The sequence below is a fragment of the Chelonoidis abingdonii genome, chromosome 3, assembly GCF_003597395.2.
Source record: "Chelonoidis abingdonii isolate Lonesome George chromosome 3, CheloAbing_2.0, whole genome shotgun sequence".
Lineage (NCBI taxonomy): Eukaryota > Metazoa > Chordata > Testudines > Testudinidae > Chelonoidis > Chelonoidis abingdonii.
Window position 1 is genome coordinate 144,072,759 of NC_133771.1, and position 27,720 is coordinate 144,100,478.

Sequence of the window (27,720 nt, forward strand, 5' to 3'; positions counted from 1 at the left end):
GTGCTTCTGCTGGGGAGTGGGGGCTTGCCCAGCTCCTCCTGCCCACCCAGCGCTCCTGTGGTCCCCACATCCCGACCCCACTCCCCAGCTGGAGTGCTTGGGCAAACCCCTGCATCCCAACCCCATTTCCCCGACAGGAGCGTCAGGAAAGGGAAGCAGGGGGATTGAAGGCAGGAGGGGTGAGGAGGGGCCCCCCACTTGCTCTGACCCAGGGGCCCCACAAAACCCTAATTTGCCTCTGCTCTGTAGTCAATTTTTTTAGAACAAGGGGTCAATACATACAATGGTATTTTTTTATTGAAGTGTAGCTTCCGCCAAAGTGATTAATGGCATAATTATTTAGCTCTCTTTACATTATAACAGTAATAAACAAAACCTTGGAGGTGAGGTTTTGTTTTTGTTTTTCTTTTGTTTTGTCAGGAACTAATTTGTTAAAAAGCTAAATGGCAATTTATCTTTAAAGTATTGCATATGGACTAAAAGAACCAAGAGGTTTATCAGGTGTTGTTGTCTTATTTCACTAGTAGAAGGGTTTTCTTTATTGCTTATTTATACGCTATTTTTTTCCCATTGCATAGACACCAATCCATATCAACAAGAGAAACTCACAGTTAAAAATAAAAAGGGAACAATAAAAATAAAAAATAAAGACTCAAAGTATCACTCCCTATGGAAAATATCTATAAGAGGAAATAATGTGGGAGTGAAAATGAAAAAAAGTAGCATATCTTTACATACAACATTGGGATCAAATTTAGTTTTATTTACATTGGGGCAAATCCAAAGGAATTGCACTGACTTCAGCAACGTTGTTCTGGATTCACACCAGTGTGATTGAACAGAATTTTGCCAAATATATTACAAGCAACAACTGCTGAAAAGAAATGAGTTGAAATCAAACTAAGGTGAGAGAGAGGACAGATGTTACCATTACTCACTAAGTCATTACATTAATGGCTTGATCCTCCAGAATCCTTTATGCATCTAAAACTCCTATTGAATTAAACTGCAAATCCCATTCTTTTCATTTAGGGGCAAATCCTATCCTTCATTTCAAGCCTGAGTAACTGGATTTAGTACAGGTGATTCCTCCAGAATTCAGATGCAGAGTGGGGCAGAATTTCGCCTCACAAGGCTGAAGAGAAACATCACAACCTTTTCATGCCTCCACAGCCCCAGCCCCTCTGTGGGCTAGCATGGCCTTTTAATTTGATTTGTATAGTCAAGGATCCACCAACCCTATCCACAGACTCTGTGCTGGGGATATAGAGCCCTCACAGAGCTAGGCTCTGATATATTCTGAGGGAAGGAACCCTGGCTCACCCATCCCCTTCCCTACATAGAAAAATGCATTTCCACTGTTGGCACAGATAGGAAAGATTTGTGTCTAAGAACTCAATCCAACAGTCCCTAGACAAGCAAAGTCCCTTGCACCTAATCTAATCTTGTATTTTAAGGAGGCCAAATCAATAATACTCTAGATTCCCAGAGACAAAATTCACTTCAGACAAAAGAATAAATCTTAAAAATAGTTTCAGTCTGACTTGCTTCCTGTGCTCCAAGGCATTCTATTATTTCACTAAAACAACAAGGAGTCTGGTGGCACCTTAAAGAACAAAAGATTTATTTGGGCATAAGCTTTTGTGGGTAAAAAATGTTTTTTTACCCATGAAAGCTTATGCTTAAATAAATCTGTTAGTCTTTAAGGTGCCATTGGAATTCTTGTTGTTTTTGTGGGTACAGACTAACACGGCTACCCCCTGATACTATTATTTCACTGGGATCACACAGGGTGAAAACCAGCAGAGAACTTACATTCATTGCAAGTGCCTCTGAGCTTTAACGGGGGCTCCAGATATTACTTAATGGAAAGAATTAAAATTTGATATTTATGTTACTTGGTCTATTTTCTTCTCCATTTGTATTCTTTCCATTTCTTCAGAAGCGTTACTGTCTCTCTTCTCTGATATTCCCTTCTCAGGTAATACAAAGATATATCTATTTGTCACATGTAATTTAGCAGGCTGAGGTACAGAACTTAGCCCCAATTTCAATGCATATTTAAAGCACCATACATTTACACTATTGCCTTACGGTTTGTTCTGAAATCTAGGGAAGAGAATAAGTGCTGAATTCTGGCTCTTCTCACTGAGTCCAATGGCAGCTGCAGGCACATAACTGAGGGCAGAATCGGGCCCTTTTTACAGTCCATCTTTTTTTTCCTTATTGCTTTCAAAATTACTTTCTTAACTGACAGATCTAGGGAAAAAATCCTGTCAGCATTTGCTTTAAGACATTGTGAGGATTATTTTTAAAAAATGTATTTATTAAAGATGAGCAGAGAGGGTTCCAGGAACTCCCTGAGCTGAGTTTAAGCCTGTCAGGTAACCCCAACATCTCTTTAAATATACATAGAAAACTCCCACTCTCTTCTTTTGCTTGGCCTATTGTAAAACTCGTATTCTTAGAAGATAGTTGCCCAACCTATTTTCAATATATTTGTTGTACTTTGTTCCTTGCCATCAGCCCAATCTCCCTTTCTAAAGCAGTTATTCCTTCAGGATCATAAATGTCCACAGCAGAACAGACCAATGATTTACTTGTCCGGCAGCCTTTTTTGGCTGTGTCCAATCCATCAGAGGGGTAGCCGTGTTAGTCTGGATCTGTAAAAGCAGCAAAGAGTCTTGTGGCACCTTATAGACTAACAGACGTTTTGGAGCATGAGCTTTCGTGGGTGAATACCCACTTCGTTGGATGCAGTATGAAAATTTCCAGGGTAGGTATATATAGCAACATAGAAGCAGGCTAAGAGAATACGAGGTATTCCAATCAAATTTGACACCAATCAGCTCAGGATTAAACAAAGACTTGTGAATGGCTTGCCAAAATACAAAACCATTTCCCTCCCCTTGTTTTCACACTCAGCCTGCCCTAGAAGAGGGCCTCAGCCTCTCGATTGAAACAACCTCGTGATCTCAGCCTGCCTTCTGTTGCTGCTTATATATACCTGCCCCTGGAAATTTCCACTACATGCATCCGACGAAGTGGGTATTCACCCACGAAAGCTCATGCTTCAAAACGTCTGTTAGTCTACAAGGTGCCACAAGACTCTTTGCTGCTTTTACCAATCCAAGACGTGTCAACTGAAGGCCTGAACACCTCACAATCTGCTTAATTCTGCTACACCACAGCAATTTCATGGTGGCTCCAAGATAAACAGTACTTGCCTACACAAGTGTAATAGTCTAATCCTGTTTCAACATTTACTATCTGGAGTAAAATGACAAGGGCTAACAATTCTCATGCTTCTAGACATATGTTCATCACAGATCAATGGGACTGCTTATGTAAGTGTTACCTAATATGAGCAAGAGTTGTAGATTCAGGCCCCTGGCATAACTCTTATATGGTGATAAAGATCCAAAAAGAAGAACACAGTATCATGCAGGGAACTTGAGATGCTATAGGATTCTTTCCTTCAGTGTAAATAATTTTCTGTAGCCTCAGACTAAAGATTCTTTATTTCCAAGTAAATAAATTTCAACAGTAAAAGTTGTGACACCATATTTGTATGCAATATAGGTAATTTTGGGACTTAAAGAAGTGAGGTCCATTGAAATGAGCTTCATTAGAGGGGTATGACACCTGGAGATCAGTATCTGACCCTGAAGCATGAGGATTATCAGCCTTTGTCATTTACCCCAGTAAGTAAATTTCAGAACAGGATTAGATTTTTTAATTACAACATCTGCTGTTATACTACGTTATTTGTCTCAGTAATATCTTGTGGCAATGAGTCCTGGACCTGTCTCCTTGAAATTTCCATGTATTGACTTCTTTTCAGTGTGCACATTTCTAAGCCAGGACTTCAAAACGGATACGTTTATCCCTCAAGCCTTTCCTCCAGGGTATTAAAATGCTTCTCTTATTTTAGGAGTCTAATGATTATACTATCTGGCCTTTTTAATGCTCATTAAAACTCTTTCTACATGTCAGCACACTTAAGGCAGGGTCTAGAGTGTGCCCGGGAGCATTTATCTGTCTGGGAAGAATGACAGATCTGCTGATGCCAAGGAAGAAGAAAACGGTGCTCAAGGACACTTCAACTCTTTGGTTCAATTGCCCCTCCCCCCATCATTGTGTTGCCAGCACTCTCACTTTTAGCATGAATGCAGCCATTCTGGGATATTGTTAAGGGCTTCTTGTGGAAGCAGCAGCTCAGGAATTTGAGCTGAATTGTTTGCGGTTTCCCAGACAATAATAATACTTTAACTCTTCTATAGTGTACTTTATCCATAGACGTTAAGGCACTTTACAAAAGAAGGTAAATATCACCCTCCTTTTACAGAAGATAAAAACGGGCGCAGAGAAATAATTTTTTTTTTTCCTTAAGAGGAATGGGAGTTGGAGTTAGGTACCGCTGCAACAAATATTTTCCTCAAGGCATTGATTGCACAGTACTTCCCAGACCTTACTTTGCCCCATATGTAACATTAGCAGTTTGCAGTTACTACAGTTGGTGTAGCCTGGCTTGTAGTGCCTGGAGCGGGAGTGAATGAGTCAACTGTTTTCCTCCCTGCTTCCAAAGCAGTCAGCCATAAATAACTGGTTCAACAACAGGGTGAGAGGCACATGGGTGTAATTTGGAGGGGCATTGCCCCCCCCCCCAATACAAGCCTCTGTCAGGCACAGAATTTGCACCCCCAATGCACGCCCCAAGACTAGAGCTGTCCCCCCAAATATAGAATTCAAACTACCTATGGAGAGGCAGACCAGAGTGCCCACTATTTTGAATTCACATTTCTGCTGTGCATGCATAGCTAGAGCTGGAAGTATGGTCTGTAGGAATGCTTTTAACAACAAAGGCCTCTTATTTTTACATATTCTTTTTTGGGGGAGAGGGGTCAAGTTGACAAATTTAAGGGAGGTGCCCACAACGAGACAACCAAGCAGTTACCTTGGAAACTGTTACGCTCTACAGACTGGTTATTTGGCTCTATGGAAAGCCTTCAGAATACTACTAATTGCACTGAGGACAGCCCAATCTTTTCCGCAAACAGCATCATATGCCAAACTCTAAGTTACATACTGCATATGTGACTGCATAAGTGACAAGATAGGACCCTAAATATCCTTAGGGCCAATCATGAAGCAAATTCTGCCATCAGCTACAAACCAGTTCAAAGCAGTCAAAGACTGGATTGTCACTGGTGAAAGATCAGAATTTGGCCCATTCATTTTGCACGTCTTACAATAAAGCCACTATTCACTGTACGTAACCAAATGCAACAGAGTATTTCATAAAAATTACTTAACAAATGATATATAATGCAACAAAGCCTCATTCATAATCTCAGTTTGCTAAACATGGACTGCAACATACAATCTTATTTTAGTCCTTGTATACTTTAACATGATTTTGCAATCAATCTGATTGCCTTCCAGTAAAACAAATTATATAGTTGTAGCAATAGCATATGATTTAGAACAGATTGGAGTACCATGGAAAAACAGAGCTTGAGTAGCAACTTTTTTAAACACCATATCAATGAGCAATGGTCCACAAATTCAGATGACAAAGATAATTTAAATGTACAAGGAAACAGAATAATTCCACAGTCAAAGGGATGTCATAGAGTGCTGGACTGGAACCCCTGAGACCTGGATTCTAGTCTCATCTCTGTCACCTTGGACAGGTCACTGCATCTCTCTATGCCTCCACTTCTCCATCTATAAAATGGGGATAATGACACTGCCCTGCTTTATAAAGCACATTGAGATCTACTGATGAAAAGTGCCATATAAGAGCTAGGTATTTATATTAGTATGTTTGTTCTCTTCCTCTGAACTTACTTTTCTGTTTGTTTATTTTTCGTAGAGCCGTGCTTTCTGAGACTGCCAACGTGCAATGACTGTTTTTCCAAACTACTAGACATAAGCCCCACTTTAAACCTGCATCTGTCCGGGCAATAAGGTAAGAATCTATTTAACCAATGATAAAACACTCATTTGGCCTGTCTACACAGCATCTAGGAATGAGCCTCCCAGCCCAGTTCCATTCCACTTATGCCAGCAGAGCTCACATTACTACTCAAAAAATCACTGTTCACACGGTGCTTTGAAGCTGGAGCTTGGGCTCTGAAGTCTGGAGGGGCTTCAGAATCCCAGTTCCAGTCCGAGCCCACAACTTCAAAGTGCCATTTACACAACGATTTTTAGCTGATATTAGCACACCCTGCTAGCACAAGTCTGTGGGCCTTGGTGTAGACGTACCCATTAACTTCAATGGAAATTGAGCTAACGAATTGCTATGTGTTTTGGAAAATCTCACCCAGAATAACTGGGTTACAAAATGTGGGCAACTTGACAGCTCAACAGTAAAATTACTGAATGTGTCGCACTGAGATATGTTGCCTCTTGGCAACAGCTTTTAAATATATTCAGTCACAATAACCCATTTTCAGGGTTCAGCCATTTTCAACTCTCAACTGCTTAATTATCGTTTAGAGCTCATGCAAAGCCTCTGCAGGGTTTGTTTTTTGTTTTTTGTTTTTGTTTTTTTTTTTTTAAAGAAGACCATAGAGATAATTATGAGGTTTCAAACTCTGAACAAGGAAGAGGACTAATTTTATACATTACATACACCCATTTAGTGGAAAACCCACAGCTTCCATTCTAAAAGTTTAAGGCCATGAAGTTAGTTGCTCAGATGGAGCCTGATCAAGCTCCCACTGGAGTAAGTGACAAAATTCCCACTGATTTGGGAGTTTTGATTGGTACCAAGACTAGACCTTTGAAGACTACAGACTTGCAACCTTATCTGAACCCAATGGGAACCGACTACAAGTGTTCGGTACAAATTGAACTGGAAAAAGGGTTGACACACTTGGGCCGGGTTCAGGTTGGGCTTTAAAACTAGGCTCAAGAAGACTGGGGTGTGTGAGGCAAGGGCCAGTGGAGGTGGTGCCACAAGGGGAGGCAGTGCTGCACTCACATCAGCTCTTTCCAGATGAGGGAGAAAGAGACACAACGTGGCTCACCTGCAAGTGCAGCAGCATGGCCAGCCAGGATCCTGCATCAGTCAGCTTCTGCCCTGCCCCACCCTGCACCTCATCCCAACTGCCGAGCATGGAGTACTGCATGGTGCCCTGGCTGCAACAATTCAGGAAATCTAAGGTAATGATCAGGGGGATCTGAAAGTAGCTACCGATCATGCACCGCCACACCATCCCAAAGTCTATATCCCTCCCACTCTGACCCCTTCCCCATGCCTGGATTCCTGCAGAGGGGCAGGCAGGAGGTGACAGTGGATGTGAAGAGGAGGGGGGTTACTCTGTGCCTGCACAGTGATGGGGCTGTCCAACCGCCTGGCTATGGTATTGGAGGCCCTGACCTCTCTGGGGTGGCTGTGGGGCACGGAGGGGGAGCAGTGCATGTTTGTGAAGCAGAAGCACATGGTCCATTTGCAATGTCCCAGCCATGTTGCTCTTCCAGCTCCAACATTGGCACCTCTGCATCTGACCTTGCTACCCAACTTGAACCCAATAAAAGCCAATTACAAGTGTCGGGTCAGGTCAGATATGACAATGACTTGAAATACTTGGGCTTGGATCAGGTTCAGGTTACTTGTGGTCTAGTTGGGTTCAGGGTAAGCTTTACAGTTAGGTTTGATGACACCTCAATAGGAGATCCCACATAGTAGGATCAGAAGAACCCATCTACACTACTATCCTGGGGATGATATTGTTATCTTTATGCAAGATTCCCAGTGAAATCAGTAAGAATTCTAAATACACAAGAAATTGAGGGCTAGGCTGAATGTCTGTGAGGCAAAAGAGAAGGGAAAAAATCTTTACAAGAGATTATTTTTAAGTGAATCTTTCAATGACATGGTTAAATATTTTTGTTCAAAGCTTTTTTCAGCAAAAAATAAAGATTTAATGATACTAACATTTTGTATTGATTTTGCTAAATTGTTTTGGCTGGAAAAAAATATAAAAATAATTATGAAAATAAACCCTAACATGGACACTTTATTTGGTTTAATAGTGCCTGATATAGGTTAATTCAGTAACAAACATAAAGCATGAGAATTTACAGATGTTACCTTCACCTATTTTTCAGAATACATCTGAAGCTAGTATTAACTACAGGACCAAATTCTGGCTTCAGGGTCAATGGGAGTCATATGCATACATTCAGTATTGCCAGGGCAAAAGAATAAAAGTTAAAATAAGATCTACAGAGTTCAACAGATGCTGTCCTGAGGGCAGATAAATTAGCAATCTTTGAATGTGCCAGATAAAGGAATAGAGTAAATCTGCACTGCCAATAGACAAATCTGTAACAAGTGCCCAATGTAAGTATCACCACCATTTACAGTGCAAATTATTCCTTTACCTCACTGATGCTTCTATAAAGCAATTAATTATTTCTGCTCTCTAGGACTTAGGTTTCAATTTCCACTTAAGCATAAAAAAGAAAATGCCAGTTTTTATGTGAACAAACTGGGCACAAAAACTTTCATCATTTAGTCTCAAGTAACTACAATGCAGTTACACCCTCTTACATAAGCCTGGGGATGTTAAGCTATTGCAGGCTTCCATAGTTTTGGAGATCCCCATGACCATATACCACTCCCAGATGAAATCACTCATATGTCTTTTGTTAGCTCCCTGTTCATCAACTGGCAGATTTAATTTTCATATTAATAATGAAATGGTCAAATCAGTTTAGTTTATTCAAAGCAATGATTTGAAAGTAATTCTGAAAATTCTGAATTATATTTATAAATCTTTAAATGTATTCTTTCTATAAGAAATTACATTGTTTATACTGATAAAGGCCAGGATCTAAACTTAGATTAACAACGCATTTATAGTAATGCAACAAGAAACAGATGTTTCAAAACAGCTATTTGGGTCACACTTGATTAGAAAGTTCCAGAGAACTTTTCCTAAGCACATTTATGAAAATGTTGGCAAATGACCTGCGCCGGGCTGCACAAGAGAATTCTCAGCTATAATTCTTTTTTCTTATAACTGTAGTCCTTTGCTCCAAGAGTGACTCCAAAGTGCAAGGCTTTTTAACACAGAACTGTAATTTTTGTCTGTCTCATAACTGTGGCACTATGAAAAGCTGCCTCTCCTCCTATATTCTGCTGACCTAGTTAATGTCAGCTAAGGCATGTCAATAGCTGATTCCTAAGATAAAGTTCACGAATACAGGTAGAAGGCACGTATGGACAGACTAACAGATGGTCGTCTGTCTGCATCAAAATTTGGCAGGCTTTAGGACAAAACACAGAGCATCCTGGCTCCAGCAAGCTTTGAATAGAGACTTTCTCTGAATTATTTGTGTGTCAGAGGTAGCTTCTGGTGACTGATGTAGCTCTGAACAGCAGTACAACGGGGTTTGAATTCATAGACTCTAGAACGGGGAATAAACCTCGTAGGTCTAGTCTAGCTCCATGCTAATACAGGTTTGCTCCCTTGAGCACATATACTTGCATTTTGTCCAGTCTAATTTTGTGTGTGCCAAGGAATAGGGCTTCCCCATTGTGGGATGAATCTACATGCAAATAGATGATCCTTTTAGCCAGTCCTTCCACCAAGCTACTAGCTCAGATATTCTGTATATGCTGCCAATTTCTATAGCATTCAGTTGTTTTACATTTAAAAAAAAATACAGAACTGCAATACTATTCACATACAATAACATTAACAAGATGCTGTACCTGGCAAGGGAGACTAAAGGACCCAGCAGTTAGGGCACAAGGCTGAACAAAATTCTGGAGACCAAGATTTCATTCCCATTGCCTCTGTCTGACCGTGGGCAAGTCACTTAAATTTGTATCTTAGTTTTCTCATCAGTAAAATGAGGTTAAATGTTACTTACTTAGCTTTGTAAAGTGGTGTGAGACCCCTGGAAGAAAATCACTAGCCAAGAGCTAATGGTTATTTTATCAGTACTAATGACTAGGAACGATAGGCTAAACGTATGAAAGATTGCATTTGGCATGAAGATTTTATCAGGGTGTGGATGTCTCTCAAGAGAAGTGTTCAAGCCCCATAGCTTGATATATAAAACTAGACTGGGCAAGACACTAATACCATTCTAAGAACCAAACCTGTGATGTCAGAGAGATGGGTTAGATGACCTAAGAGGTCTTATTCTCAGCTCTGGAGTCTATGAATTCAAACTGTGTTGCTATGCAGAGCCATACAGAGATTAGTAAAATGACTGCCTACTAGAGAAAGAAAGTTTGAGATAACAGGTCAAATTTTCAAACAGGCATTTAAAACTGTGAATGCAAAATAAGTAGACAAACATGTTCTAAATGGAAAATGAAGCTGAATAAAAGTGTGGTATATGATTGCAATTGCCTATCTATGCTTTCATTTACCTAGTATATGTTATGTTCTGCAGATGCAACTGAGGTATGATAGGCCAAGTTCAGCAGTACTACTATAGCTGAATTTAGCTCTGATTGGGAAAGACAATATGTCTGGAAAGAAAAACTCCGGAAAAGAAAATTGCGACTTAAATTCTCAAGGGCAATGGAAAAAGGTAGACTTTTTTTTTTTTGCCTTCTCTCCCATTTCATAAAGAATTCCTGATAGCTGAAGCTTTCAGACTCCACTTTACCTAGAGAAAGAAAAGCGGTATATTGCCACTAGGGGTTATTTCCTTATTTTATTGTAATTCAACCTGGATAAAAGATTCATGAACATTCATAGTAGCTGGATGAGGTAATGTCTTTTATAGGATCAACTTCTGTTTGTCGAAGAGACAAGCTCTCAAGCGACACAGGGCTCTTTTTCAGATCTGGGAAAGATACTTAGATTGTTTAGGATAAGTAGTTAATATATATTGTAAAAGACCAGTCAAGGTGAAGCAGCCAGTGAACTCCTTTACACTCATAAGAACATAAGATGGGGGTTAATGGGTTACAGATTGTTGTAATAAGCCATAAATCCATTGCCTTTATTAAGACCATGATTTTTCAGTGTCTAGCAAAGCTATGAATGTAAGTTCCTAGGCTTGTCTTTTGAAGGTGTTGTGCAGGCCTCCTTTGAGGATGAGGACTGAGAGGCCAGATGTGGAGTGATCATTTTGTGAAAAGCGCTTGCCCATGGGTGATATGGTGTTTTTGTCTTTTATCATTTTGTTGTGTGAATTCATTCAATAGAAGACTTGTGGAGCTTGAAAGCTTGTCTCTTTACCAACAGAAGTTGGCTCAGTGATCTTCCCAAAAAATCAAGGATTTCTTTTAAACTTATCATTCAGGTGAAGTGCATATATGGGATTCTGAAAATGAAAAAGTAGACTCTTGCTGGAAATACACATGTAGAATTTGATGGATATATTTTATGTAAGGCCAAATTATGCTTAGAATCATAGAAGATATGCGAGAAGTTTAGTTAATGTCATCTTCAGATTTGTGATCCACAGATTTTCCTCTTTTGTTTGACAGATAAGGATAACAAAAGGATAACATACAGATACATTTGAATTAAAATAGAGACAAACAACACATGAGAGAAAGCTAAAGGTTATTGGTTATATCAACGGCGGAAGTGAGGCTCCACTGTATTTTTCTCTTCAACCAGAATCAGTGGAGTCATGAAAATCTAGTTCCTTCCTTTGACTCCACTGGAACCCAAGCCTACAATCTCCTGCCCATTCGATCTCCGTGAACTTATCCTGTCCTCATCTTCTGTAATCTTCCCTCTCTTCTATCCTACAACATCAGCGATGCCATTATTAATCAATATCCACTTATTGAATTTCATTCCCCAATTTTTTCCCTTTCCCACTAACCAAGCACCTAAAAACCTAAAAACCTTCTTCAGCTATCTGAATGGACTTGAGAAACAGTGGTGCCTCCCTGGTCTAACATAATTCGAGCTAGAAATAACATATTTCCCACTTTAATAGCACCTTTCATGTGAGACTCTCATGTGAGAAACTTAGTGCACATTAGTTTAGCCTGACAACACCCTTGTGAAGAATTATTTGAGTTTTACAGATAAGGAAGATGAAATACACTCCGTGATTTACCCAGGTCATACAGAAAGCCTGTGGTACATCCAGCAGTATTACTCTTCCTCGAGAACTCTCTCAATAATAACAAGTCCTAACTCAGATGCTGGGAGCTTTCACTCCCTCCAACACCATGGACATCCTGCTTTGCTCTGCCTTCTCTCCGAATTTCTATTACATTCAATTTGTCACTGTTTCTCACTCTCTGCTTTTCTCACCTGCTCATGTCTTCAGCAGAACTTCCCAACTGAGTTGAGCAAATTACAGCACGTACAGTCAGAGCCTGACTGGGGATAGCAGGCCACGTACTGCAGGAATGGCAGTGCCACTGATGCGTTACTACCTAAAGAGGAGCAAGTTGAAAGCTCCCCAGGGCTGCCCAGGGGGGAGGGGGGCAATTTGCCCCAGGCCCCGGGCCTGCAGAGACCCCACGAGAATATAGTATTCTATAGTATTGCAACTTTTTCTTATGGAAGGGGCCCCCGAAATTGCTTTGCCCCAGGCCCCCTGAATCCTCTGGGCGGCCCTGAAGCTCCCAAACAGGAGAGGAGGAGGATGAAAGAGTGCAGTGTATGCTCCCGATAGAGCAGATCTCAAGGTTCTATCTGGTTCCGGGAAAGTGGGACCATGCTCAGACTCCGGCCCAACAACTTGTCCTCTTTGGTAATGCTATACACCCTGCACAGAGAAGTATAAATCATTGCTGTCTCATGAGCATGAGTGTCCTAGGGAAAGGGCAAAGATGCTCCCTGTGCTGCCATCCACACAGAGCACACCCCAAATTGGTAGCATACACCAGGAGTAATCAATAGGTGGACCACGGGCCAAATCCAGACCGCCAGACACTTTTGAACAGACCCCAACATCTTTTTTAGTTATTATCATCGTTATTGGTTGGAGTTTCTTATTATTTTCTCTAGAGTCTGGACCTTGACTATAGCTTTACTAAGAAATTTGGACCGTGACAAAAAATAATTGACTACCCTGGCCTACACTGTAATTGGTAAGAGCCCTCTCATCCTAACCACCACTGTTCCCTGTCCTTCACCTCTAGTGCAGAAAAAGCTGCATATTCTTTTAGACTCAGGAAACTTCTGTTTTTCATGTTGCCTAGATCTATATATTTGTCTACTATCCCCCCCAAAATACTGTCCTGTCCACAGAGACACTATCTCAACCCCTTTGCTGAAACTCTGATGCAGGTCTTCCTCTCTTCTTAGCCTGAACTAGTGGAATGATTTCCTTTATGGATTTCTTCAGTCTATACTACTAATTCTTCTAACTTTGTTTTGTCCAAAATAATCACCTCATTTATACCATAAAATGGGAACACATTACCCGACCTTTAGTCCATTTCAGGAACCAGCACATTACCTCTCCTACAGACTTAAAGAATTTGCCCCTCCCACACTCAGCACCCCCCACCTCCCTTTCTGAAATTATCATTGTAATTCAGCCCATTCCACAGATTTTTTGTCTATCACTGTTTCCATTCACATTCAAAGGATCCTTTAAAATATCTCAGTTTAGGCACCCAGAATCACTAGTCACTTTTAAACATGTAAACATGTCCCCGTAATCCAGAACAGCTTCCCTGTCTCATTTTACCTATTTGAAGATTCCCTGATAGCTCATATCCATCTCTTCTCTTGAACTACAGCTCCTAACTCTAGAACAAAAATTAAATCAATTTTCACTTTTCCTGTGCACAATCCATTCTATAATATCACCCACTTCTATTCATCTTTCTCCCTTAACATGTCTTATTACCGCCTCCTCCTCCTCCCCACAATATTCTGTTTTCTACATTGTTACAATTATTTGTTGTATTTACATAGACTGTAATTACCTGTCAACCTTGGAACTTTTCTCTGCCTTTCATCTTTCTTCTTTATTACATTTAAACAAGAGAATGTGGGAGAATTAAATTCCTCAAATTCCCAACAGCTGTGAGTCACTAAACCCAAGACAGGAAATGACAAGCCTCACGAGAATTGATCCCATATGCATATGGATTAACTTCATTAGATTTGGCCAAACTGAGATGAACCCTGATCCGTCTGACTATGAACATAAACAGCCTCAGTATTTCATAAACTTTCAATGACACTGAAGTGTTTTTAATTTGCCAGAACCACCTCTATTAATATAGTAAATTTAATTTTAAATAAGAGGGGAGTTGGGCATATAACATTTTAATTCGCAGAATAAATTGTTTCATCAGAGTACAAGTAGACAGTATGTTCAGCCATTAGTGCGCTCACTCACTCTAGAGCAAAAATATAAAGCAGAATCAGCTTTCTAAACTGTGAGATCATAGTTTTAATAGCCACATGAACAAGTCATAAGCTAGGAACTCTATCCAATACAGAGAGGATGCAGAACTACTCAGACTCCACCAATCTAAATTACTGCAAAGGATCCACACCTTTACTCATGCACCAAGTCCTGCTGAATTCACTGGAACTTTGCATGAGAGAAACTTTCCAGCATGGTTGGGTCTCACTGTACAGAGCTTTAAAATTGATATAATCAGTTAAATGAAAGCCAAGGATCTACATGTTTAAAAGTGACTAGTGATTCTGGGTGTCTAAACTGAGATATTTTAAAAGATCCTGATTTTCAGAGATTGAATGCTCAGAACTTTCTGAAAATTAGGACCTTCTTAGATGTGTCAGTTTGACCATCCAAAAAGTGGGCATCTAGTTACCTTCAGAATGGAGGCCAAGATATTTTACCTTGATCCAAGATAAAAGTCTAATGCCTGTATCAGTAGCAGAGTTCACATCACTTTCCTATAGCACTGCTCTAGGAACTGGCCAGCAGCCTCCTGAAATATACTTTTGGAGATTATTTTTAAAGGATGTGTCAAGAAAGGACATCATCTGTTTTACACACATTGCCTATAGCTAAATCTCTGTCATGAAAATATTGTATATCCTTATCTAACATAAAGCAGAAAGTGAAATAACATTGTAAAGTAGATGTTAACATAGTCTATAATGGAATAAAAAGGCATTTCTTTTTGGAGTTGACCTGGTAATGAAGGAACAAATGCAATGTCTCAACCTTATTTAATTTCTAGCTTAAGGTTAATTATTTTATTGTCACTGTTCATCATGGGCAGCAGTACAGCACTGGGTGAATAATGGTAGGTCCGCCTGCCTTTATTTAAAGGGAAACTTTACCCTTTTTTTTTTTATGATTTGTATAATATTTTCATAGGCTTGTAAAATTGTATCAATCACCAATAAAGTTGTTTACATTGTAATTAACCGTGATAGACAAAGGTTATTGAGGAAGTGTCCTTCTTGGTCATATGATAGGGGACTGATTCTCAGAGACACAGGATGCCTGTCTCTTCCATTAATTTTAGGCGGAGCTGCAAGGGCCCAGGGCTGCTCAGGATCTGGAACATAGTCCGTAACAAAGGAAATACCACTGAGCATTCTAATGCATGACAGAGATTAGAGGTACTCCAAATGGTTTTAATGTAAGTTCTATTTATTAAAAAATAGTTTATTATGGGCAATTACCTACATTTTCTATACTCATTTACTAATAAACTACTGTGAAAATCTGCAGCATTTCTTTTGAACTCTTTTGGGGTGAAATTTGCCTTTCTCCAGAGGGCCCATTGAGGACTATACAACCCCTAAGACTTTTAAGACACTGAAATCCTACTTAAGACCTATTTTGCCCTCAAAATGGGATTTCAGGGCTTCATAGACCTTTTGTGGGTCTTCTGCAGAGTGGTGAATTTCAATCTTGTTGATTAGCACTTCCTTTATTAAAAACTATCAGTGCAATAGTAGGCACAACATTTCAAGAATGATGTGGAGAAACTGGAGAGAGTCCAGAAAAAATCAACAAGGTCTAGAGAACATGACCTATGAAGGAAGGCTGAAAGAACTGGGTTTGTTTAGTTTGAAAAAGAGAAGACTGAGAGGGGACATGATAGCAGTTTTCAGGTATCTAAAAGGGTGTCATAAAGGAGGAGGGAGAAAACTTGTTCATCTTAGCCTCTAAGGATAGAACAAGAAGCAATGGGCTTAAACTGCAGCAAGGGTGGTTTAGTTTGGACATTAGGAAAAAGTTCCTAGCTGTCAGGGTGGTTAAACACTGCAATAAATTGTCTAGGGAGTTTGTGGAATCTCCATCTCTGGAGATATTTAAGAGTAAGTTATATAAATCTCTATCAGGGATGGTCTAGACAGTATTTGGTCTTGCCATGAGGGCAGGGAACTGGACATGATGACCTCTTGAGGTCCCTTCCAGTCCTAGAATCTACGACTCTTGCAAGTAGTCTGCATTCAGAACTCCCACTATATTCAATATATGCAATTAAACTGGCTAGGATAAAAATTTATAAATATAATATGAACCCTTATGCTTCAGGATATAAAACAACTTCTAACTGCCTGGAATTGGGAAGAAGGTTACCCAACAGGGATATTATTGCAAATTTGTCCATTGTAAGAGTTTTAAACCTTCCTCTGAAGAATCTCCTACTGGCCAATTTTGGAGATGGATTAGTGCATTAGATGGACCACTGGTCTGATCTGGTATTGCCATTCTTCTGTTCCAAGAGGAAGTTGTGAGCAGAGCACTCATTGGATGAGGCCCTGAATGCTATGTAGCAGCAGTAAAATGTCAGCTCTCCTTCAGAACCACCAGAAGCATTCATAGTTTTAAAAAATGACTGGTAAGTAAAAATAATGCTTTGAATATTCCTGAGGTTCTTTGATTTTTTAATGTGTGTGTTTTCATTTAGAGCCACTGTAATCAATGGGTCAGTTTCTGTAGTAAGTTACTTCTCAGCATGAGTAATAATGCTAGACTCCAGTTTTTAATTTTAGAATTTAATTTTTAAATGTCTAGCTTTGTCACTCTCTTGAATGCAGAACTCCTACAGGCTTCAACTGAGTGTTTAAAAATATGTAGGCCCTAAAGTACAAGAATTAACCACTGTGGTCTAAGAATTAAAATAATCTTGAAAAAAGATTTCTTGTTAGCTATCATAGCTTGGTGATCAAGTTATCTGGACTGAGATTGCATCTGTTTGCTCAAATAATTGCTGTATGTTTGGCAGAAAATCTCAGTGCCCTTCCAGGCCATGCATGGTGATAGACCCTAATCAGCAGAAGGGTTAATATACCATGGAAACCCATTAAAAACTCAGCACTCCACAACACAGGATTTCTAATTTCCTTTAAAATCATGCCCATCCCCAGGCCTTCCTATACTACAAACAGGAAACTGAGCTGTTTAGTGGCAAAGCCTATATGATAACTGGGGGAGCCCAGCACAAAGAAGTGAGAAACTCTCCTGGCACATCACTGTGTGGAGGGATAGACAGATCCTGAGATCTATTCTGATACCCTGGAGAGTCTCTCTTTACCCCACTCTGCCCCCAAATTGATAATTCTGATTCTGACTGTGGGGTTTCTTTTTTAATCTTCATTATTGCTTTTTCTCAGCTAGAAGGTCACTTTAATAAGGCAGCTAGACATTGTTTCTCCCCGTTAACATCTGTGGATAGTAACAGCAATTTTCTCAGGCTGACTTCAGGCTCAGACTACTATTAGACAGTGAAGCGTTCTAACAAACATTTTAGAATATTTATTAACCCCCCCGGTTATCCCATAGGCTTTTTCTAGTGAACAGCTTGGTTTCCCTTGGGAACCATGTTTAATAACTTTCTGGTCTTCTATAACCCAGGAGACTGTGGATAGATAGGACAACACTTAAAAGAAAGCCGTGAAAAACTGCTAAGAAGAAGGAAAGAAATAGGCAGTGATATTAAGTGCTGAATCAAATATCTTCCTGCCTCAGTGACTAATCACAGCTGTCTAAATATTAGCTCCATAACAATATTCTGGACTTCTAATGTACTTTGAATTTAGAAGTCTCAGTGTTTTACAAGGTGGGTAAGCATTTTTCTTCCCATTGTACACGAGCTAACTGAGGCCCGGAGAGGTTAACATCAGCATTTTCAGACTTGAGAGTTGTTGGTGCTCATCACCTCTGAAAATCGGGCTAGTTATTTAGATGCCTAACATTAGGCACCTGAGTTTGAAATTGTTGGATTTAGTGATTTACCCAAAAATCACACAAGTCATCTACAAAGATAAGAACAGAATGTTGGACTGACTCCCAACCTTATGTAGATTCCATTAGCCCACATCTCTCCAATACTGAGGTTGAACACACAGTAGTGCACACCACCTTGAATTTCCAAGGCATTCAGCCAAGATAATTTTTTTTAAAAAAATGGGTGCCTGAAGTTACGATATTTAGTCATCAAAATAAATGGGCTGTTTTTCCAAAAGTCCTGAGTATCCAGCAGCTCCCATTAAAATGAATGGGAGCTGTTGATTGATCAGTTTCATGGTAAACCTCAACACTTAATTTGGCGCATACATGTAGACATAGGAACCTAACTTTAGATACTAATTTCTGTAAAATCTTGGCTTTAGTCATTTTATAGTGGATTTTTTTTAACCAATTATGCATGTATAATTTATGTGTGTAAATGCTAAACATGGCTAGGGTGGCCCTGGCACCTCCTCAGAATATGGGATTTCAATGCCCCTGCCCATATGGCCCCTCTCTCTTCTGCATCAGTCTACCCACGTGGCCCTGCCCTATTTTAGCCCCCACACAGCCTCACCCCCTTCCATGTCAGCCCCCTGCACTAGCTCATTCCTGCCTGCACGTCTCTGCCCCTGTGTGTGAGCCTGCTTCCATTGGCCCACTTATGCCTGCATCACTGCATACAGAGGTGGCACCTTGACCCCTTCCCTCTGGCATCCTCTTGCATCTACAATCTCTTCCTATTCTCTCCTCTCATTGTAATGGACAAAGCCATGTCCAGTGCTAAGTCTCTACTGGACAGGAATAGTACGGCATAAATCTAGGATTGCCCAGCTTTAAACTGGACAAATGGCCTCCCTACATATGGCATGAAATAACATTGTACACAGATGTGGCCATTCCCATCCATGTGAACCTGAATGTACGCACATGTATTTGTGTGGCCATGTGTATGAACAAATAACTGATTTCCACATGTCCACTGGATACAAACTTTGAAAGTTTGGCCCACTATGAGTTTGAGAATCCTCACCAGCTTGCTTGCATGTGTTTAAATCTCATCAGCATGGTAGAATTATTACTCTTCAGGTACTTTCCCTTTCACTGGGACATTGTCACCATATGTATTTACAATGTGCACAGCAATGCAATGCTATTTTTGTATTCCTGGATCACATTCATATTTGACTTCTGCCTTAATAAACTTTGTAAAATCAAAGCCAACCTTGAGCTGAGCATCAGCAGTTCTTGCATTGGGACTGAACAAAACAACAGCAGTGTTTTCAATGGTGGAATAGCTAAACAACACAGACTGTAATAATATTTTTATACATACAAGACTCCTGATAGAAAGAGAATAGGTATTCACACTGACCATAGTCTGTATTTTCCGGCTCCCAACAATTTGATGGCCAAAAATAGGGTGTCTATAGAATAAAACAAAATAAAACAAAAAAGCAGGGAATTCAGGTTAGACAAAGCAAGCATTATACAATTTCTAGACTGACACTGTTTTGTAAAAGTTATTTATGTTTTCTTTGGAAATCCACTGTATTGTAAATCCAGCAATTTTGAAATAGGCATCAAAATGGCAAATTAGTTTTGTATGCTTATTTATGGTATTTGTGTAGTGTGCTAGAATGGCAGCTAAGAATGAAGTATTATTATTATTGATAAACTACAGAACAGGTACAGGACAGCCCTACTTTCCCCAGGAACATGCTCACACCAACCTGAAGATTCAACATTTAGAGATGAGAAGTTTTTGCACTCTTTATGACCCATTCAATCTTTGATTTTGCAGAACTTGTGATTAATAAACAGTATGTTAAGGTTCTAGGCAACTCACTAGTAGGTACTTATTAGAGCTGGTCAAAAAGGACAAGCTATTTTCACAAAAATGTTCAAAATTTCAAAGTTTTATTACTGTTGAGGCCTTCAAATGCAGTTCTTTATTTTTCCATTAAAAATACCTAAAATGTTATTGATTTTTTTCTTTTATTGCAAACAAAATGATTTTTTTTATTTCAATAACATTTTGTTTATATCATTGGGGAAAATATCTTTATGAGATATTAATATTTTGTAAGAAATGAAGAAAATAATTCATTTTGAAAGACTACATTTCAATGAAAAACTGCTGCATTATCCATACATAGACATACTGACTCCAGGCATGCCACTCTCAAGGTACACGCCTTCTCAGTCCCTGAGTCTGCATGGCTGTAAATGCAGGAGTCTGAATTCAGCCCTAAAGCTGTCCTAAAAAAAGCTAACACTGGTATCACCCAGAATCTTGAACAGCAATCCCTTGAGTGGGACTGGAAATGTGTAAGCCATATGATGCAGCTTTTCTCTCTTAGCCAACAAACAGTTCTTCCAGACAGAGCAATAACATTGTCTTTTTCTTACATGGATCCTAAAGGTCTTAAGCCTACACTATGAGTTTAAGTTGAATTTAGCTACGTTAGGTCGATTTAAAAATGACTGCGTCCACACAACCAACCCCATTCCATTAACCTAAAGGGCTCTTAAAATCGACTTCTGTACTCCTCCCTGGTGAGGGGAGTAGTGCTAAAATTGACTTTGCTGGGTTGAATTTGGGGTAGTGTGAATGCAAATGGTGATTGGTACTTGCGCGCCTCCGGGTAGCTTATTCAGAGTCTCCATTTCATGAGCCACCTCTGGACAGCACTTTGAAACTCCGATTTGCACTGATGCACGTACACAGGAAAGCCCCGGGAACTTCTGAATTTTTCATTTCCTGTTTGGTCAGCGTGGCAAACTCAGCAACACAGGTAACGGCATGGCGTCCCTCGCTAGAATGTAGAGTATAAAATGTTTCTACTGCTGCCCTATCATCTACCGTTCTCTGGAGTTATCAAACAGATTAAAAGGTGAATAAAAAAATGCCTGCGTGATGACAAATGTTTGGCCAAGCTCTCATGCAGTCCAACACTGCCAACTGATGGGAGGGCACACTTAATTCATAGAGGCATTCAAGTGCAGAAGCAAGGAAAGAATTAGGGAGCATAAGAGTGGAGGCCAGAATGCGATTGCTTGAGGCTAATGGGTGAGCATCAAGCATGTACAGAGAATTCAAGCATCTGTTGGAGCTGCCAGGAAAGGCCAACAAAAGCATCAGAGCCCCGCTGCATCCACTGTTAACCGCCTACCCTCATCCCCATGTCCCATAGCCTCCTGCACCCACCAGCCCAAGAAGACTAAAAATCAAACTTTTTGACCATCTATGTCTGCATCATCAAGAAATATTGACAGCCTTTCTGATGCTTGGCCATCCTCTGCGAGGAGTGGCTGGGTGTCGAGCCTCTCACCCACCAGCCCAAGAAGACGGGTGAGGAGGCTCCAGGCACCCAGCCACTCCTCTGCAGAGGATGGCCAAAGCAACAGAAGGCTGTCATTCAAAAAGTTTGATTTTTAGTGTGGCTACAATAAGCAATGTGGCCTTGTCCTTCCCTCCTCCCCCACCCCACCTGGGCTACCTTGTCCGTTATCTCATTTTTAAAAAATTAATAAAGAAAGAATGCATGTTTTCAAAATAATAGTTACTTTATTTCAAGGGGGGGAGGATGGTTGGCTTCCAGGGAATTAAAATCAACAAATGGGGTGGGTTTGCATCAAGGAGAAACACACAACTGTCACACCAAAGCCTCTCTGATGCAACAGCAGTGGTGATGGTGAGCTGAGCGGGCTCCATGCTTGCCGTGGTATGGTGTCTGCATGGGTAACCCAGGAAAAAAGGCACAAAATGATTGTCTACTGTTGATTTCATGGAGGGAGGGGCGACTGATAACATGTACCCAAAACTACCTGCAACAATGTTTTTGCCCCATCAGGCATTGGGAGCTTAACCCAGAATTCCAATGGGTGGCAGAGACTGGGGGAACTGTGGGATAGCTACCTATAGTGCACCGCTCCATGAGTCTATGCTAGCCACAGTAGTGAGGATGCACTCTGCCGACTTAATACACTTAGTGTGGACATACACAATTGACTGTATAAAATCAATTTCTAAAAATTGACTTCTATAAATTTGGTAGTGTAGACATACCCTTGGTCTTATCTCAAACATGTGACATGCGTCGTTGCGTCTCTGCAATTCAAGTATTTAGCTTACATCCTTCTGCTCACAACCTTTCCCAGCATTTAAGGACTGGGTAAAATAGTGGACCATGAAGAATTTCCTGGATTTGAGGAAAAGTATGAACCCTAAACACTTAGTAAAGAGGTTTAACTTTTCCAAAGAAGAATGAACAGGAGAGGGGGGCAAGCCTATAGACATAAGAAACAAGAGATCTAGGGCTTATAGTAGAGTGGGGTGTGTGTAAATGAGACATGGGATTCACTATAAGTATGAGTGTGTAGAAGGAAGGGAAGACTAGCTGTTCATCTCTCAGCTGGTTAAGAACCTCCCAGAGCTATGCAAAGAATCTCTGTCCATGTTCATGATCTCCTCTGTGCATAAACTGTGGTTTGCAAATGCACGTGACTGCCAACCTAGGCACAGTTTGAGAAGGTGGTGGAGTTTTTATCTAATTATTTTGCATAACTCAATCATCAACAGTAGTAGAATTCTGTTGTGTACTTCAAAACACAGGTACCTTAGGGTACACACATTAAACCCCCCCTGAAAAGCCCATCACATGTACTACAATTTTCAAGCAACTGAAAGCTTTGCCTGGGAGATTTATAAATGTGTTGCAATACAAGCATTTTGTACCATAACCATTTTCATAGGGAAGATGATCAAACATTAACTTTTTTGAGTGGAATGTTGAAAACCTGAAGGAACTATCAGTAGTTAAAAATTTCATTTTGCCTGAGGAGTGGCTGTCAAGTGGTTTGCCATGAATGAGTGGTATCATTCCCTATTTGCTCCTTTGCCATGACATCCTATTTATAGCTGAAAAGAAGGCAGGTAGTGGAATAGTTTTGGGAAAATCAAATAGTGTCTATCATCCCAGGCAGAAATAATGCTGCCAACTTACATCGCTACAATTTTAAAGCACTTGGTCTACATGTATCTGTAATTGGGTACTCCTAGGCAAGCAGTTCTATTCATTCCTCTGGCTGGAGAAATAAGGTTATATCTAGCACCACAAATATTATCAGAGACCCAAACTCATTGGCTTGTGTAGAATAGATTGTCCCTATAAGGTCATTACGAGCCTGGGTAGAAAAGTGACTCTAAGTAAGCAATTTTATATTGTCCAATCTGGAAAATATTTTATATTACTGTCTAAATTTAACCACAGCAATCTATAACCAGGTCTTTTCTGCTAATAAAAATGTATAAAACCAACTCCTGTAATCCACGTATGTATCCCCCATTAGATTTACTAGCATTCGTATTTTGCTGGCAATTTAGCAAAGGAACAAAGAACAGTTCTACATTGGCTCTACCAAAAACCAAATCATCATCCTAGTATTTTAACTATTGAATAGGCACTTACTAATTTTAGGATTGCCAACCTTGCAAGACTGCCCTGGATTCTCCAAGAATTAAAGATTAATCTTGAATTAAAGATTATGTCATGTGATGAAATCTCCAGGAATTCATCCAACCAAAGCTGGAAACCCTACTTGCTATTTCAAATAGAGAAAAAGTTTGATTTAAACACCACATCTTTTTAGAAAGCACTGTTAGTTTGTATGGTTTAAACTGTATTTTTAAAGGACCAAGATCCTATAGTTTACTTTAATCCCTCCCTTTGAATAGTTATAAGGGAAAGGTCTGTTGACAAGGGGACAGTTTAGTCTAATTAATGTATATGGTGAGGAATATTTCTGTCAAATGTAACCCTTTTGCTCCATATATTGTCATTCCTCTCCAGACAACTGTTATAAACTCTAGAAATAGGGATCTATAATCTTAAGGTATCATCAAATAAACAATAATTGATCATATATAAATTAAAATGCCTCATGTTCTGCAACATCTGAATTGGAGGAACTCAAATCTTTTCCAATGGTAAGTCTTGTTATCCCCATTTTAAAGATAAGGAAACTGAGGCCAAGGGAGGATACATGGTTGCCCAAGATAAAGGAAGTCAGTGACAGAAACGAGTATGAAAACCAAAGGTGAAACCCTGGCCTGACTGAAATCAATGGGATTTTTGGCACTGACATTAACAAAGTCAGAATTTCACACCAAGGATCCTGATTATCATTCTCACGCTTGACTCATCAGACCACACTACATTCACTGTATGCATCTCCTGTAATGAACAGAAACCTTAACCAATAATCTCCATACTACACATGAATGTCTAATTTTGTTTTATCTGTTGTTGTGAGACTTAGTGATTTAAATATAATTTCAGAACTTTGACTATATAACATTTAAAGGAAATACATTCATCTCCAAAATACGAGCTGTACATTGATCTGACCAATAGACGGGGTGGGATCATCACGAAGATACAGCATCCTTGGTCTTTGCTTAAGACAAAGCACAAAAGTTATAGCCTGGATTTCCTACAGATGCACATCTAGATAACTGATACCAGGCTGATCCGACGTGGTATAAGGACATTGGGTGGTGGGGTGGGTTCCTGCTGTGCATGACAAAAGTGAATACACATACAGTATCATTACACTTGTATAAATGCTGCTGCACATAACACAAAACCTAATCTCTCAGAATAAAGTGATTTTAAAAGCAGTGCAAATGAAATCATCTGCATATTACTTGTGTTATATGAAAAGATAGAGAGACTGCAAATATACTTAAAATATCTACAACATGGAAACATTGAACTCCACTCCATTCAACTGATATTGTTATATGTATTCCATGTACAAAAAGAGAGATGTAATTAATGCAGTACTTTAAATTCTCAATTTTAACACTTACTAAATTACTAGAACCACTCCATGCAGTAAGTAGCAAGTCTGACTCAGTTTAGCTTGTTAAAACCATAGCCTTGGGTAGTATAACAATAGGAATAGATGCATAACTGACACAAGAGATGTAAACTTCCTAATGCCTGTCAACATTGATGTTTTGCAAAAAAAATAGTTTAAGTGTATTTTATTGCAATATGTTCATTTAATTTTTTAACAAAATATATTGCAGAAAGAAATAATACCAAAAGCACTGTGACCAACTTTTGGCTGATGCCTGACACAAACACACCCAAGAGCAAACTCTCATACAGCCACAGAAGTGCAGCAAAGAAGTTAGCTACTACGTTTATGGGTCCTTTGAATCATCAAGGGCCTTTAATTCCTTCAAACCAGGAATGATGGAGGCATAAATAGGCATGCCCAGGGGAGAGATGGCCTGGTCTTCATATTAATCACGAGGCTAACTGGAGCCAGAACATGGATGTAATCTTAACTCTGATTTTGCAATTTACATGTGAGCCCTTTGAGAAGCTGCTTATAATACCCTCCCATATTTTAGCCTTAAATCTTTATTAGGGAGCTACTTTGCCAATAGAGCAGAAGCAACATCATCTCTTACAAGTTAAAGACTAAATCCAAGACTTTCTATATATTATGTAATGTCGTAAAAACTTTTAGGCAGATATATGTATGTAAAAAAAAAAACGCTTTAGGGAAAATATGTTAAAGCATTCAACTTGCAACCTCAGATGTTATATCATGAAAATCGTCCATTAGGATAAACTGCCTCCAAGGAAAGAGATATTCATATTTTATTACAATATACCATTCTTATTCTAGTACAGTAACTCCTCACTTAACGTCGTAGTTATGCTCCTGAAAAATGTGACTTTAAGTGAAACGATGTTAAGCGAATCCAATTTCCCCATAAGAATTAATGTAAATGGGTGAGGGGGTAGGTTCCAGGGCAGCTTTCCCTACTCTGCAAGCACCAGAGGTGGGGGGTTCAAACTTCAGCCCACTCACTCCACTCCTTCCCCCAAGCCCCCACCCTTGACCCGCCTCTTCTCCCCCTCACCTCCTTCCCCTTTACTTAGCTCGCTGCATCCTGGCTCCACCCCCCTCTCTTCCCTCCCTTCTAAAAGCCACAAGCGAGCTGATTGCTGAGTAGGGGAGGGAGGGGTGAGTCCTCGCTGAGTCCTCGCTCCTCCTCTTTCCCTCCTGCCTCCTACTGGTGGCAATCAACTGATTTGCGGATCAGCACCTTCCCCCTCCTCTCTGCCTCCTGACAGCAGCAATCAGCTGGCTTGCGGTGTTCGGGAGGCAGGGGAGGGAGGGGGAGCCTGCATGCTGAGTCCTCGCTCCTTCCCCCTCCCTCCTGCTTCCAAAATGCCGCAAGCCAGCTGATTGCCGTGGGCAGAAGGCAGGGGGAGGAGGTGCTGATCCGTGGGGTCTGCCGGCAGGTGGGAGGCGTTGGGAGGGAGGGGGCCATAAGGAGGCTGCCAGCTGTGGAGGAAGCAGGCAGCAAAATAACCTAAGAGTGGAGCATTGCACAACTTTAAATAAGTATGCTCCCTAATTGATCAGCAACGTAACAATGAAACAACGTTAAGCGGGACCACCTTAAGTGACGAGTTATTGTACTATCCATCAGGAGGCACTGTACCTAGTGGATAAGGCACTGGATTGGGACTCAGAAGAACAGGCTTTATTTGTGGTTCTGTTAGTGACCTCGGGCAACACATTTAACCTCTTTGTGGGTCTCTTTCCCCATTTTTAAAATGCAGACTCTTAGCTCTTACCTGTTTTATAAAGCACTGTATGATCCATGGATGAAAAAGTGCTAGGTAACAGCACTTTTTATCATCATTGTTACTATATTAGGATATTTATTTATTTAAATAAAAAACAAATTAAATCCTTTCTGTACCAGGGATAGATGGTTAACAGTGTGGCTCTTGTTCAAATGGTACCCATAAAAATGTCTATTTTGGGAGAACACTTCCTCCAGACATTGGGAGCCCTAGATATGCCAAGAAGTGCCTTCATGCACAAGAGACTTCTTCTGTACTTCTGAAGTCTTTAATGACTCATGGCAGTTCATTCAAAATTGGTCCTGGTGGACATGCTATATCTCACCAGCTTGCCATTGAAGTGAGGAGATCCAGGATGGGTATGCAGTTTGGAAAGGCCATCACACTCCAGTCCCTGGGAGTTTTTTCTGGGAAAGGTTGGGAAGCTGGGGGGAGAAGAGTCAGGCACTTTTCACTGGGAAAGCATAAATTCCAAACATGAGGCTGGATTAAAATACTATTGGCTCACACTGAGTACAAGGAAGCATGTGCTTGCATGACGTTCTAGGAAGGAATTCTGACAGGAATTCCCCCCTCCTACTGTGGGGGTGGGGAAGGAACTAAACTACTTCACTCCTTTCTGGGGTGGAGCTTGTCCAGTTTCATATCCGACTCAATTGCTCATATGTTGGGGGTGGGGTATTAGGTGCGCAGCTCCTGTTTTCTTTCACTGCTAAGGTTGCAATGAAAAAAGCCCTGCTGCTCAGGGACTTCAAGGGGACTCATTACTTCTTAATTCCCTGAATGGCTGTGTTAGGGTTAGCCAAAATCTAATCCTCTATGAAATGTGCAGCTATCTGGTAACTTTTAGATCTCCACCTCTGAACAATAATATTAGGTGAACTGCCCCAGGAAC

General features: G+C 40.3%; 1 protein-coding gene across 4 annotated transcripts in view; it reads right to left on the reverse strand.

The window, feature by feature from the left end:
- Positions 1-27,720, reverse strand: part of RGS7 (regulator of G protein signaling 7) — a 446,471-nt gene that overhangs the window by 76,599 nt on the left and 342,152 nt on the right. For all 4 annotated transcript variants that reach the window (XM_075064188.1, XM_075064190.1, XM_075064187.1 and 1 more), the window contains exon 6: positions 19,517-19,568. In XM_075064188.1, the coding sequence (XP_074920289.1) occupies positions 19,517-19,568 (52 nt within the window). The remainder of the gene's footprint in view (positions 1-19,516; positions 19,569-27,720) is intronic.